The sequence below is a fragment of the Paramacrobiotus metropolitanus genome, unplaced genomic scaffold (assembly GCF_019649055.1).
Source record: "Paramacrobiotus metropolitanus isolate TYO unplaced genomic scaffold, Prichtersi_v1.0 Parri_scaffold0000034, whole genome shotgun sequence".
NCBI classification, from domain to species: Eukaryota; Metazoa; Tardigrada; class Eutardigrada; order Parachela; family Macrobiotidae; genus Paramacrobiotus; species Paramacrobiotus metropolitanus.
Genome location: NW_026570254.1, coordinates 38185 through 52797, shown reverse-complemented (window position 1 = coordinate 52797; position 14613 = coordinate 38185). Strand labels below are relative to the sequence as shown.

Here is a 14613-nt window from a genome sequence, read left to right as displayed (position 1 = left end):
CATGTTTTATATTTTATAGGTTCGACAGGCCGGATGCAGGCGGAACACGAGCCACAAAACATTTTATGGCTCGCCTTCCGCCTGCATCCTGTCGAACCTTTTTCTGAAGTTTATTTAGCAAGCGAGTAGTTTCCGGTCTCCATAGTCCCAACGTTTTGAAGCCCATCGGGCTGATCAAGTACAGTAGTCCGCGAGATGTAACGGCACTTGCTGTGCGGTCTTGTCCCACTCTGCTTGCGGTGCTGTTGCTTCGGCCAGGTTGATGGAAACGTTGCTGCGACATATTGAGCAAAGCCATGGATGATGCGTCGGCAAGTTACATACCCTGTCAACGCCTTCCCCCTTTCGATGGTGTTACGAAGGCATCACAGGTGTATAAAGGGCAAGCCTTGGTGTTTTTTTCTGTATTCAACCTTAATTTGATTGGTGGTACCAAAGTCACAGTTTTTCTATCAAACTAAAGATATACTGATTGTACAGCCTCCACCGACAAAAGGTATAGGCGCCTAAGTATACAAAACAAATCATCAGATAATCTAATTAGCCGTGCTGTTCAGCCTGTTCCCATAACAGAGGCTGCATTCCCGTATTGGATTTCAACGCCGAACCGCTGGCGCAGATACTTGATCGCCCGTATCTCGCTTGTTTTTTGTCGTATTATCTTCCCGAGTTCGGAGACCATGCGAAAGGCGTTTGGTCCCAAAGGTCCTAGTGTTTCGACGCCTACTGCACGGAATATGTAGTGCGGTGTGATGTCACGGTACTTCGCCACTTTGGTGTTTGCGAACTGTTTGAGATGTGCCAGGAGGCTCAGTTCTGTGTCAATGCATACTCATGCCGAGAAAAATATGCGCGCTTGTAGTTTGATATGACAATTTCTTGCTTTCGTCGGCAATAATATAACCATTAATGACTATGCCGTATAATCAATAAATAAAGCAATTGCTGCTTTTCTATACCGGTACCAACTACCACTGGATGCGTAACACTGGGGAAAAATTTCTTCTGCTATTAACAACAAGACTACAAGTACACTTGCAAAGGCGACCAGAACATTACACCGCACAAAGCAAACTATCCATAAAAACTGTCCAAAATTTCAGAAACTCTTCAAGAAAAAATACAATCAACAAGGTTAACAGGCAGGCGAGCTAATAACTTACTACTCGGTAGTCATCTGAAATAACAAATACAACACCACTCGAAAACAGGCGTCAAGGCGCGGTACAGCGTTACATATCACAATCAAACTAACTGCCTTCATTTCGCTTTCGCAGGTCGCGAAAAAGGAACACCGCCGGTGTTTATCGCAAATATTTCTTCTTCGCTTATCGGTAATCTTTTGAATCCTGACGGAGGCTCATCAAAAGCAGTCATGGGAGACCGGCTTGAGGATGCCGTAGAAGGTGATGTGTCTTTTTTTGTCGACGGAGCAGCCAATCCTGCTAATCGCAACAAAAATATCTATAGACAACTGCAACAGATGTTATTCAATCAAAACTCAGACATAATAATTTTTTAGAACGCTTTCTAAATGATTTCAAATACAGAATCTACATAGCATTGTGCCCAGCACGGCTACCGTTGATACAGCGAAGTGTACTGTACATGGTGACTGTTTCTCGTAAGACGTAAGAAAACCTAATATTTGCAGCCCGCAAGGAAAATAACCAAAATAACCACAACAAAACTCTTCGATATTTACCTGAAACATTTTTCCCAGTAAGGTCTTTTCTATACCGGAACCTTATCAAAGGGACATGGGGCTTTAACTAAACCAACAAGAACGAACCTTTAAATTACATCATATAACCGCGGAGAAACAGAAAAGCAAAAAAACACGTAACCTCCGTAATATAAAGATCTGCATTTCGCACTTACGTTTGCTATTTTCGTCGCTACGGATGCCATGACTGGCTGAGAGAAATTTCCAAAAACTTCCGCAGATTTAAGATGGGGATCAAGGGAAATACGACCGATAATGGGAGCTTGTTGCGCTTTCTCTCCAACCTATCCCACAGGTTAAAGTCACCGTTAAAGGTTTAGAGTTTAGACTGCAAAATGTTGAACTGACACAAAGCACGAGGCAAGATGCAGCTAAGTGAATCGAGTCGCTGGTGCTAATATAATGTAAAATATAACGACACGAACTTTCGACAACGAACTCCGTAACGAATACAAGTCCAAGTCGCGTAAATTTGGAAACCGGAAACCATAAGATGCTAGTACAACTTACCACGATAAGATCACAAGAAAAGCATGCTTACTATGTCGAACCTGTGGGAGCTCTTGTTCGCCCACTGAGGCTATTTGGCGGAATAATCCGAAGAAGGAGCGCAGTCTTCGCAGGAACGCGCTCATCAATGCGGGATCAAAGTTCGTTAGGCACACAAATTCGCAACAAAACGACAACCCAGATTATTTAAACTTTTTAATCTATTATTTATATTCTCAATTTTTCCTAAACAAAAAAGAAAAATCACTGCTAAATCACCACACTGCAAAAGTTAAAACAAGAACCGCAGACGGTCATTACGTCACACATAGAAAGGCGTGTCTGGTGATATACGTCACAGTAATTTCTGCAGTGTGATGAGACTTAAGTTGTTGTTTTTTTACCATAAAATAATAAGATTTTTTGTTTGGGTTTGTGTTAATCGGTAGGGTCAGAAGAAGAATTGTAACTGGCGGTTCGAAATTTTTACAAATACTGTAACTTGAAAGAAGCGAATCACACTGTAAATAAGCGAAGCCGTATTAGTACGAGTAGACTATATATTATTATTAGTACTTACGACTATCGGTGCGATTTGGACTGGCAGTCAGCTGATTATTTTGTTATATGAATACTAAACATCTCTTGCAGGTTTTCGGCCTCTCTCGTTAGACCGCGGTAATCTCAGCTTCTACTCATCCGATTTTACTGCTTCAAAGTGTTCTAAAAACCTCGCGGTCTGGCGGGTGATCTAAGACCAGTCGTTGTTTGCTATCTTCACAATATCAAGTCCAGTGGTCACTCAAAAGCTTGTTACCATGGTTGCCATAGGGCCAACATGGCTGGGCTGTTACCAGGGGCACATTATACTGCGCTCAAACAACAAGAAAAGCGTCGGCTTGCCCTCTGCTTTTCTTGTGTCCCACGGGCTGGCCGCTGCATTTGCTAGAGTAGCTTAATAATTTGGCAGTTTCAGTAGAATGAACGGAAACCTAACAAAAAAGAAGCTCCAGGTGTGAAAGGTCAACAACGCAGTACGCTCGTCGCGGACAACCATCCTGAGCAATTGTCTGGCTTTGCCATTCTGACGTTTTGGGAAACTGAATTGCATGCTAAACAATATACTGCACATGAAATACAAAGTTTTTAAAATCGTCGTAAGCCAATATTCATCCGTGCTCAGCTTGTTATCTATTATATGAATACTAAACATCTCTAGCAGGTCTTTGGTTATCTACATCCGTAACCTCTTATACATGCTAAGCAGACGACCACGATGATCGGGCGAACGGATGGTCCGATTTTGACGCGGTAAAGTGCGCCGGAATCGTCGCAACGTCGCGAGTGACATAGGAACACTGCGAATATTGTGCGCCTCAAGAGGGCAAGACAGCCCCCAAAAAAACGACTTGCTGCTATGGGCCTCCATAGACATACATGAGCTAACGCAGAGCGACAAAGACAAATCGCGCCTTTCGGCCTCGCTTCGCTAACAATTCATGCAAAAATTGTAAATGCGCAACAAAATACCATTATGAACCTGGCGTTTCAAAATACCTAATCATCTCAGGTTCTGTTAACTAAGCTTTCTTAGATGTCTTCGGATTCTTAGGTTTCTTAGGTTTCTTAGGTTTCTTAGGTTTCTTAGGTTTCTTAGGTTTCTTAGGTTTCTTAGGTTTCTTAGGTTTCTTAGGTTTCTTAGGTTTCTTAGGTTTCTTTGTTTTCTTGGGCTTCTTAGTTCTCGTAGGTTTCTTATGTTTCTGAGAATTCTTAAAATTTTCTTATGTTACTTAGGTTTCCTCAGATTTGTTATACTTTCAGTTTTCTTGAGCGGCCGGAATTAAGGTAGGGCGAAAGTTTGAAACTAAGAAGCGGCACAAAAGTCATGTACGGATGTAGATCCCGTAAACTGGTTATATGAATACTAAACATCTCTTGCAGCCCTTCGGCCTCTCCTGATTGTAACGCATGATCTCCGCTTCTACTCAATCGATTTTTCTGCTTCAAATTGCACACGAATCCTCCCAGTTTGGGGAGTGTTCTTAGACTCTTGACCTTTCGCCATCGCGATCGCGGTAGGCCCCGTGGTCACTGAAAAGCTTGTTACCATGGATGCCATAGGGTTAAGATGGGCAGCTCTAGTGCCACGAGCATGATAAGTCTGATCAAGAAAAATTTTCGGCTTCGCCTCTGCGTTTCTTGTGCTCCCCTGACTGAGTGAACACTTAACAAATCACTTCGCCCACTGATAAGACACTACAGTAGCTTCTCAGATTCAGTCGGATTCAGTAGAAGAAGCAGAAACTTAGCAGCTGAGCCATGAACCAAAAAACTTTAGGGGCAAAAGGTCATTACTCCACGATTCTCACCGCAGGCAACCATTCTGAATAAGTAGCTATACGGCCTTGCCATTCTGACTATGCAACACAGTCAACACATGCAGATGCGACGTGATTTTAAATAGTCGTAAGCCAATATTCATCCATGCTCATCTTGTTTTGTTACATATTATGCTGCTAGCCTCCTAAGGTAAGTAATCAAGCGAGCGAGCGAAGCGAGCGAGCGTTTTTAATCTGCGGTGCGACATGCGGAGAGCTGGGTCCCGGGGTCCAGGGGCCAAGCCCCTGGCCGGGGTTGGGGCGGAGCCCCATTAAGCAAGGGTGCAGGGGCGCAGCCCGCTGAATTGAGAAGGTAGTCCAAAAATCGAAAAACTAACCGGGTTATTTTGACGGACCTGGTGCAGTAAATGCAAGGAGATCGTAAATTTGGACCCGGTACACTCATACAGACCGGCCCGGGTGGAGCGTTTTTGGGGAACCGACATGCGGGGAACCACCAGGGCATTTTCACGAACCCGCCATACATCTAGTATGGACGGCCCGTTTTGGACCCGGTCCGGGAATTTTGCCCGCCCGGTTGATGCGTTTTGGGAACCGACATGCGGGGAACCACCGGGGCATTTTCACGAACCCGCCATACATATAGTATGGACGGCCCGTTTTTGGACCCGGTCCGGGAATTTTGCCCGCCCGGTTAATGCGTTTTGAGGAACCGACACGCGGGAACCACCGGGGCATTTTCACGAACCCGCCATACATATAGTATGGACGGCCCGTTTTGGACCCGGTCCGGGAATTTTGCCCGCCCGGTTCATGCGTTTTTGGGGAACCGACATGCGGGGAACCACCGGGGCATTTTTCACGAACCCGCCATACAAACAGTATGGAGGGTCCGTTTTTTAGATCCCGGTCCGGGAATTTTGCCCGCCCGGTTGATGCGTTTTTGGGGAACCGACATGCGGGGAACCACCGGGGCATTTTTCACGAACCCGCCATACATATAGTATGGACGGCCCGTTTTTTTGGACCCGGTCCGGGAATTTTGCCCGCCCGGTTGATGCGTTTTTGGGGAACCGACATGCGGTGAACCACCGGGGCATTTTTCACGAACCCGCCATACGTTTAGTATGGAGGATCCGTTTTTTAGATTCCGGTCCGGTAATTTTGCCCGCCCGGTTGGTTCGTTTTTGAAAAACCGACATGCGGGGAACCACCGGGGCATTTTTCACGACCCCCCCTACATATAGTAAGGAGGGTCCGTTTTTTAGATCCCGGTCCGGGAATTTTGTCCGCCCGGTTGGTTCGTTTTTGAAAAACCGACATGCGGGGAACCACCGGGGCATTTTTCACGAACCCGCCATACATATAGTATGGAGGGTCCGTTTGTTAGATCCCGGTCCGGGAATTTTGCCCGCCCTGGGTGGATCGTTTTTGAGGAACTGACATGCGGGGAACCACCGGGGCATTTTTCACGAACCCGCCATACAAACAGTATGGAGGGTCCGTTTTTTAGATCCCGGTCCGGGAATTTTGCCGCCCTGGGTGGATCGTTTTTGAGGAACCGACATGCGGGGAACCACCGGGGCATTTTTCACAAACCCGCCATACAAACAGCGAAATTTTGTAACATGATTCACAAATTATAAGGCTTTGTTTGAGCAAATGTTGGAAATACTCAAAGGTCTTCAACCAGTATATAACTTTGTAGACCAGTTGAGTTCGGTCATTCAAGCCAAACGTCACCTTAAGGTCATAACGGGTAGCATTACCTTGAAAGAATGACGTAGCAAACCATGCTAATCGAAGTCAGGAACCGGTACTATCGTTAGCAATTTCACCTACATTTGCACTTACTTTACAGGATCAACTGAGCCGCTTTCATTTTGCAATGACTCATGGTAACGCGTTACTAGCTTTCACTACTCTAGTTAAGCGTCACCAATAATAAATATTACGCTACCATAACTATAACATGTTACCGTAACCGTCTCTGTTTCTGTCACGGTAAGGGTTACCGTAACTATTGTTAAGGGATTGCCGTCACCCTTGCTGTTGAAACTGAAAACGTTGCCATAGGCAACGCCGAGCTGACAAGCAAGCGCAGCGTGGCAAACCGGAGCAACAAATAAAACAAAGGGTTCGGTTTTCTTTTCCAAAAATAATTTTTTAAGGTGTAGTTCAAACTTTCCATTACGGCGATGAGCAGAAGCGAAAAGCGCGCAGCAACAAGAAAATAAACTCAGATTTCGATTTTTTTTTTCAAAAAAAATTTTTTTACGGTGTAGTTCAAACTTTCCATTATCGCGACGATACAGAAGCGAATAACCGTTTCTACAGAATTCGAAGGCGGAGCCGAAGGCGACGCCGAGCTGCGCGTGAGCAAGCGCAGCGTAGCGAGCGGAGCAACAAATAAACCAAAGAGTCCGATTTTTCTTTTTTCCAAAAAAAAATTTTAACGGTGTAGTTCAAAACGTTCCATTATCGCGATGCTACAGAAGCGAATAACCGTTTCTTCGGAAATCGAAGGCGAAGACCGAAGGCGACGCTAAAAGTGCGGTGAAAGCGCAGCGCAGCGAGCGGAGCAAAAAGTAAAACCGAAGATTTATTTAATCATTATTATATCTTTTTCGGAAATGGTTTTGTTAACGGTTCAATTTAAACGTTCACTTTTCGTGATGATACTGTACAGTAGCGAGTAACTGTTTTTAGGGAAATCGAAAGCGGAGCCGAAGCGACTCTGAGCTGCGGCGAGAGTAAGCGCAGCGAAGCGAGCAAAGCAGCAAGTAGAACGGAACGACTTTCTTTCAGCCTTTGTTTTAAAAAAGATTAAACAGAATTTAAAAGATAACTCTATCGAAGTTCAAATTTGAATTCTTGTAAATAAATTGCGAATTTTTTGAGAAATGATCAACGTTTCTTATTTTGAGCTACACCATTAGTTTTCGACTTCTAAGATGAGCTCATTTACAGTTTCATCTCAATTTAATTTGAAAAATAATAAGATAGACCTAATTGATAAACATTTCTGTTTCTTAACGGGGAAAAATAATAGAGATCCATGCCAAGGGTTATGATTACAGAAAGCGGTATTCATGAAGGTGAATTTCGGCGTGTTGCTTTACAAGCCGCACTTAATAGTCACTTTTCACGGAAACAGAAAATTTGATAAAACTTTCTTTCCTGGATTATTACCACAAGCACTGAATGAAGTACTGAAACGATAAATCGTTTTCGCAGCAAATTAGGAAAATTATTGAACACTGAAATTTGAAATCTCCGCCGGTGTGTTTCAGAACCAGTGCGGTTCCACCGGCATTAGCGTTTCCTTTTGTAAATCGTTGTGCAGATGCATCCGCAGCCAAAAAGGGCTCTAAATTGCGGATGCATTTAAAAAATATCTCCAGTAAGTAATTCATCGTTTTTGTCTTCGCAAGCGGTTGCTTTCAGATTTCAGTCGTGAAAACGATTGATCTGAACTGACGATGGCCGGGATTGGGGTTCTTAAACGGGCTTGAACACTTCCCAACCAATATAAACGGACAAGCTGAGCGTAGCCACTGAATTGGCTCTGGCGGTTAACTGTATAAGTCTTATCGGTTTTTGGGAATAAAATATCGGTACTGGAAATGAGAAACTGAAGAAATGAGATCAGTATCCCAATGTAAAGGATTTAGTGCGGCGGAGAACAAGCGGAATGGTGGGCAATGTGCGGTAAAGCATTAGCAGTGCCCGCGCCGTAGTTGCTGAAGGAATCGTTTTAAAATTAATATACCGTATCGGCTCGATTCCGTAAAGCGTCATAAAAATGATAGTATCGCGTCGGCATCGCAGCGGTGGCAAAAACAAGCGGGCCCTTTCATAAGTTTTAGTCTTTGCTGCACGGTTTTGAACTAAATCAAATTTACTTTTTCGAATCCATAAAATCTACTTCTCTACTCTGTCTGCTGTGCAGGCATCTGCTCCCCAATTCTTGAAACGAATTCAGAGAAAAATGACGCGGTAAAGAGGAGATCAACCCATAAAAATTCTGTTTCTCTTCTTTTTATGCTTTTTGCTCTTAGACATCTCATATTGCATTTAAAGTGAAAATTATTTTGAACTAGTAGAAGGTTAGGCTATGTTGATAAAATGGCTGCGTCAAGATATCCTTGCGTGATGTTGCAAAACAAATGAGCGATAGGACGAAAAGTGTAGGTGCGTGCTATCTTGGGGTTGCCCCGTGCGGAGGCTATACCGTGTCAAAGTCAATCTTCTCCAAGCTTATCTGCGAGGAGCTGCAGCGATTCCTCGAAACCATTGCTTCCTAAATGTTTAATCCCTCTACTATTGCTTTCATGGTTCAACGAGATTATTATTGTTCGTGGCTGTTTTAGAAGAGACGTTGTCTAGATGTAAACATTAAAGTATGGTTCCTCAATTCCCTGGTCTACGTCACAGAAGATTGCCCAGCTCGAAATAGCTTAACCAGTCCACAAACGTTAGAACGTGATGGCAATGAATCAAGGAAAAGAATAAATAATTCGCCAAGAAATAAAACTCCAGTGTTCTTTTTTAGCAATTTCTTGAAATATGTAAGGAAAATCCGCGGTCGGTAAAATGTTAACTCATTATTGACGCGAGGCATTTTGAGCCTGGGTGCCTTTGCACGAACGGATGCCAGTCGCCAGCCGTGGGAGGTATCACCTCGGCCAATGCCCTATGATCTAGTTATGAATGCTATAGTTTTTGAAAAATCAGATCATAATTTTATTAATTTTGGTTCGTATCAAAGGCGAAAACTTATGAAAGGGCCCTCGTAACTCAGCATATGCAAAAGATACAGAAAGCTAGGTAGACTCTTAACTACTTGGTTAGGTTGCTGTCTCACGGGCCCGCCACAAGGTTTTGGAAGGGGGCGCAAGTGCGCCGGGGGCGGTCTGCCGGACTCAAAGTATGGCGAAAAGTAACACGTGACACGTCGGCCAGCCTCGGCCCGCCCCCTTTCAGTACTTTAAATGCGCCCCGGCGGTCAAAATCCGAAAAAGGGGCGCCCGCCAGTGCGCCCCCCCTTTCTGGCGGGCCTGTTGTCTCACCGTGCCAAGTTTTTTACAACAAAAAAACTTACATGCTCGCTCGCTTGCAATAAGGGCGGTTACGACCTTCTATACTAGTTATCTTTCTGATTTGCGAGTACCTGCTAAACCCGTAAGTACGAGTGTTGCAGAATCGGAGCAACTTCGGATGTGCACTAATCTGGGGTGTTTTTCTAGTGATCGATGCATCTGCTGGGCTGACATGGCTCGTCTCCTCCAAAATGATTACCAGCATTTTAACGAGTGGGTTTCGGATCACCTGGCTGAGAGGGGTTTCACAGGAACACTGCAAAAATTTCGAGGAGAGCTGAAAAATGACAAAATATCAAATGTACGTCGAATACTCAGCAGTCATTTATTTGAGTATATCTGCACAACGTTGCTGAATATTGTCAGATCGATGCAACGGTGGATTACATCAATCAGTGCATCTTGAATCTGCACATGCAGGAACTTGTACAGTTGTGGCAGGAGCTGGACAAAAGGTATGCTGTTCGTGCAAAGTTTAGGGCTTCTTCCTTTATTTGTTCGAGTATTCGGCAGTGTCATATTAAGCTGCCCAGAATAAAGTGATTTGTCATCATTCTCCAGGATCTTTTCCCGTTTACATTCGGAGCATGGCAAAGCCGCAGCCTCGTTGGAAACGAGAATGTTCAAATTTTTAATGGTTACGGCGGTAATGAGAAATCAGCCTAAGAAAGCTCAAGAAGCTTTGGAACATATGATGAATTCACCAAGAATGAGACAAGATCCCGATCTGCGAAACTGGTTCCGTAAGACTTTGAATTTAATTTTAATTGGATAACTTGCGCTAATAAGTGAAATAAAACAAAATCTGAGCTATGTGTGACATAGTGTACAGGTTCATTCCGTGCGGTGCATTATCTTGTTGTTAATTTTAGAAATCCCGTACATCAAACATCCAGAAAGTGATTCTCTTTGTGCCAAATATTGCACGAAATTCTGGCAGGAAACATTCACGATTTCTCTGTACAACTTCATCAGCTCCGCTTTCCAAACTGCTACGACGTCACTGCTAGCTCACAGTAATTCATAATTTTGTGTTTATTAATCTGACGTTATCTGAGCCACTTAGATTTCTTTGTCGGGTTTGCCGATTTTTCGAAATTATTGCCAGAGATGAAGACGTTTGCCCGGCAAGATACTCCTTCTGAGCACAAGTCTAATGAAAGAAAACTGCAGGGAGGATTTACTTTTGGACGTTCTGGGTAAGGTTACGTGTAGAGTACGAACTACGAAATATTGCTAGGTAAAAAAACACTATTACGATACAGCGCAGACAAAGGTTTCCTTTAGCCTTATGAATTTATTGCTAATTAAATATAAAAAAATGTTGAGCATAAAAAGTAGCCCGATATCCGCCAAAGCAACTAAATGCAGCGCTACAGACTAAAAAATTTATTTGTTTATTGCGACTGGCGTATATCTTACGCTACTGAGTACTGAGTTTTTCCAAGACATCTTAGCCGACGATACAAACGCCGTTCGCGGCCAGTATTAGACGAAATAGCCACAGACGACAGTTAAACGTTTTTTTGCCGAAATGGTTTTCTTGCTAATAATGGTTTGTTTGCATGAATTTATTGAGAACAGAATTTGTTGGTACGATGTTGAATTTTTTCGGGATTTGTTTATTTTCATAAAATAGTTATAAAACTGACAATATTTAATTTTTCAATTGCACTGGCCATAATAGATTGTGTTTCTTTCGAAAAGACCATCGTTCGCAACGTTGTCCAAAAGTGGTTCGCGGTCAGAACATCTTCGGAGTAAATTCAACAGAGCTATCGCCACCATGCAGTCCAGATCTCTGCCACAAGCGATCTTTACGGAACCCGTATCGGAAACACCGGAGCCCAATTCTGGCATGACATCTCCGGTTAACACAACAACGAGACCCCGGCAACACAGCAGCGCTTCCGAGTCCAGCGTCCCGATACCGGCACCAAAACCGACTCGTGTTGGCTCATCGCACAGCTTGTCAGAACCAACCGTCACTTCTCCCTCTAGACCAATTTCTTCAGCGGAAAAGGAACACGAAGTGAAGTGGATCAGTAATAACTTGCCCTTTCGCGAATCAGCTGAATATTTATTCCATATGGTCTGCAATGAAGATCTTGGTAGTCATGATGCGGCTGTTACTGACTGTATCTTTTCCCCATGCGCTACAAAAGTTGCCAGCGTGGATACTAAGGGATGTATGAAGGTGTGGAAAGGCATCCCGCCGGCAACGAAATTGTTGTCGACGTATCGTTCCAGTAGTACCATTACGTGTTTACGCTGGAGTTCGAAATCAGACGATTTAGTACGTACATAATCATGTTTTTCTTGATAGAGTGTATGGAGAAAACAAATCAGAATGTTGCAGATTGTTATTGGGGATTCGGCAGGAAACATTTCTTTGGTAGATGGTGGCAACGGAACCGTGGTAATGGAGGTCAATGTTGGTTCGGAAGTGACGGTACTGGCGACACATCCTTCTAGAGATGGCGGCTGTATCGCTTGCGGTACCAGTGGAAGTGCGGAGTCCCAGTGTAGGAAACTCTGGATGTTCTATGCAGAAAAACCATTCTTATGTGTGCTTTGTACTAAACTGAAATTACGAAGGAAGTATTCTTATATCTGTAGACGGAATTTTCGTGATTGATTTGGCAACATTCACCATACGAAATGAACTTCGCTACGCTTCCCACTTGACAGCTTGTAGTTTTCATCCAGAGAAGTCAGTATTGTTATGCGGCTTTAATACCGGAGAAATTTGTGAATATAGTAAGCGATTCTAAAGCGTTGCAGGAGTTTTTGTTGATTTGGTTAATAATACTACTAGTAACTTACTATACTAACCAAACGCTCTTTGTTATAGATATAAAGTTTCAAAAATTTGGAACGAAATTTATGGTCCATACCGCTACTGTGCAGCAGGTAGACTACTTGAAGGATGAGTCGTTTTGCTTATCAGTCGGAGATGATACCAAGGTAAATCAGGGCACGACAGCAATGACAAGGATGCCAATTTTTTGTGATGGCATTTTTCACTTTGATTGCAGTTAGTGATATCTTACCTGTCCTTCGGCTGCCGGAAGCTGGCAGAAATGGTTCTTAATTTACCTGAAAATGGAGTTCCGTATCCGTTCCGGCACGCGTTTGCTTCGAACTTTGACGGTTCATTCATTCTTGTACGGTGTCGAAATGGGGCCAAAGTATATAAGGTGCAAATTTTTAAATGAATTATCTCAGTATTTATATACAGATTTTTTAAAATTGTTACTGTTGCTTGCAATTTCAGATCAAAGGACGTATGAATTCTTTTTTGTATATTGAACGTCCGAATTCCTTGGCTACCAGTTTGGACTGGTGTACTTATCAGGATAAAAGCACGGGTATTATTGGATACAATGATGGAAGTATCCGATGGTTTCGGCTGTTGCATTTGGCATGAAGTGTTTAGTCGTAATTTTATGTTTGTGATAAATGTATTAAAGCGAGGAATCGCTGCACTCATGAATACGTTATTCAAATTTTTTACAAGCTGTATTTTTCTGATAAAATTATTCAGGCAGTCTGTGCAGCGGAAGCATTCTGCTTTATTCTGGTCTTCGAACTTTTTGATGTCGCGAAGAGAAGACGTGTATCCAATTGATACTGATTATTATGCACGAGATTGTCATAACTATAGTACTGTATTATGTACGAGTATGTAAGTATTGTACATTGTCATATTAACGAGATAACAATAAATAAACTTTTGTGATAAGTAGTGCTGTACTGGAAAACCCTGATTTATAAGTTTGTTTTTTTGAATTACCTGTTTTCGTCCAACTCCAATGGTTTTGACTCAGACAGTCAAAAACCAAGTGGGATGTTCGGAAAAGCGGAAACATGACTTATTTGTTTTGTTTTTTTTGTTTTCTTCTGCGGATTATTGCGTTCAGTACTTCTTGCCTCTTGGTGCGCACGAAGAAAGCAGTAATTTTGAAACCCCATCTACATATCTGATAGCTGCAAGGCGCAAGCGAAGCTACAGCCCTGCTATGCCAAGTTGGGACACTTTAGAAAACAAATTATTAAGATATTCTTTTTTGCCGTCTTCTGTCGCTCTTTGCACTTTTCTAGTATAACTTTTTGTTGTGCATCTGGCAATATCAAAATCAGAATCTTTTGGTACGTCGGTTGGGAAACAGGGCGAATTAAGGGCATGGGGTAGGGGTCATCATCGGACCGCTTATACCGGCAATTCTTGTAAAATCCCCAGGCAATGTTTTTGCGTGAACTTTTTTTAAATATTTTCAGTGACCGACAAGGTGCCTAGGACGGGTTAACAAAAGAGTCTTACGCGATTAGTGCGCTAGGTTAGCGCGAATAAAGATATATCACCCATAGACTTGTATGTTAAAAGGTACCTCCCGAAGAATGTGGTTGCCTAGCGCGCTGATCTCACTTTAGGGAAGAAGTGAAAGCTTAAACAGATGTTAGGAAGGGACCATTAGTAAATCGCAATATCACTTGGATTTTTTCAATTTTCCAGAATTTTTAAACTTCTGTTGATTACACATGGTGATCTTTTAGTAAGCAGTGCGCTTTTTTGGAAAAAAGTGAAATGCACCCGTTTTCGGCGTTGTAGCTTTTTAAATAAAAACATAATTTAATAAGTTGCTATTGATCAAAGTCATAGTCAAACTCAATCATAAAAAAATTATGGAAGACTTTTATACATCAACAGTCGTACAGGAGAAATTTTTGTTACTGTCCCAACTTGGCGTAGCAGGGCTGTAGATAAAATTAATATTTAAATCCAAAGAAAATTGCTACAGCGGTGCATCGTACATAGTACACTCCTACCGCAAAGTTGATTGACAAAATTATTAATAAACCGTAGCGGCTATATATACCCGCGCGGGTATAGCTCGCGCTGTATGCCTACTGCGGCCCTACTCCTACTGACAGCGGTGCATCCTAGACTTATTCC

At 42.9% G+C, this 14613-nt stretch overlaps 2 protein-coding genes across 7 annotated transcripts; one reads left to right on the top strand and one right to left on the bottom strand.

Moving 5' to 3' along the window:
* Positions 1-985: 985 nt before the first annotated feature.
* On the bottom strand, positions 986-2709 carry LOC129589289 (uncharacterized). 4 transcript variants are annotated; one of them, XR_008690583.1, is made up of 4 exons: positions 2237-2709; positions 1882-2010; positions 1706-1772; positions 986-1442 (listed from the first exon to the last, which is right to left on the bottom strand). XR_008690583.1 is itself a non-coding variant. In XM_055483967.1 (4 exons), the coding sequence occupies exons 1-4, from the start codon at positions 2359-2361 to the stop codon at positions 1261-1263; spliced, it is 465 nt and encodes a 154-aa protein (XP_055339942.1). In that variant the 5' UTR covers positions 2362-2701; the 3' UTR covers positions 986-1260. The 4 variants fall into 4 exon arrangements, 2 of the variants coding, with proteins under 2 accessions (XP_055339942.1, XP_055339943.1); XR_008690582.1 differs by having other exon boundaries at positions 2268-2697; XM_055483967.1 differs by having other exon boundaries at positions 986-1445; positions 2278-2701.
* A 1928-nt stretch (positions 2710-4637) lies between these two features.
* LOC129589288 (WD repeat-containing protein 91-like) lies at positions 4638-13152 on the top strand. 3 transcript variants are annotated; one of them, XM_055483965.1, is made up of 13 exons: positions 4738-4753; positions 9706-9738; positions 9804-9957; positions 10023-10111; positions 10218-10399; positions 10529-10672; positions 10765-10855; positions 11364-11952; positions 12016-12181; positions 12276-12416; positions 12511-12623; positions 12695-12856; positions 12934-13152. In XM_055483965.1, the coding sequence occupies exons 3-13, from the start codon at positions 9829-9831 to the stop codon at positions 13084-13086; spliced, it is 1959 nt and encodes a 652-aa protein (XP_055339940.1). In that variant the 5' UTR covers positions 4738-4753; positions 9706-9738; positions 9804-9828; the 3' UTR covers positions 13087-13152. The 3 variants fall into 3 exon arrangements, with proteins under 3 accessions (XP_055339941.1, XP_055339940.1, XP_055339939.1); XM_055483966.1 differs by lacking the exon at positions 9706-9738 and having other exon boundaries at positions 4638-4744; XM_055483964.1 differs by lacking the exons at positions 4738-4753; positions 9706-9738 and having other exon boundaries at positions 9760-9957.
* The last annotated feature ends 1461 nt before the right edge of the window (positions 13153-14613 follow it).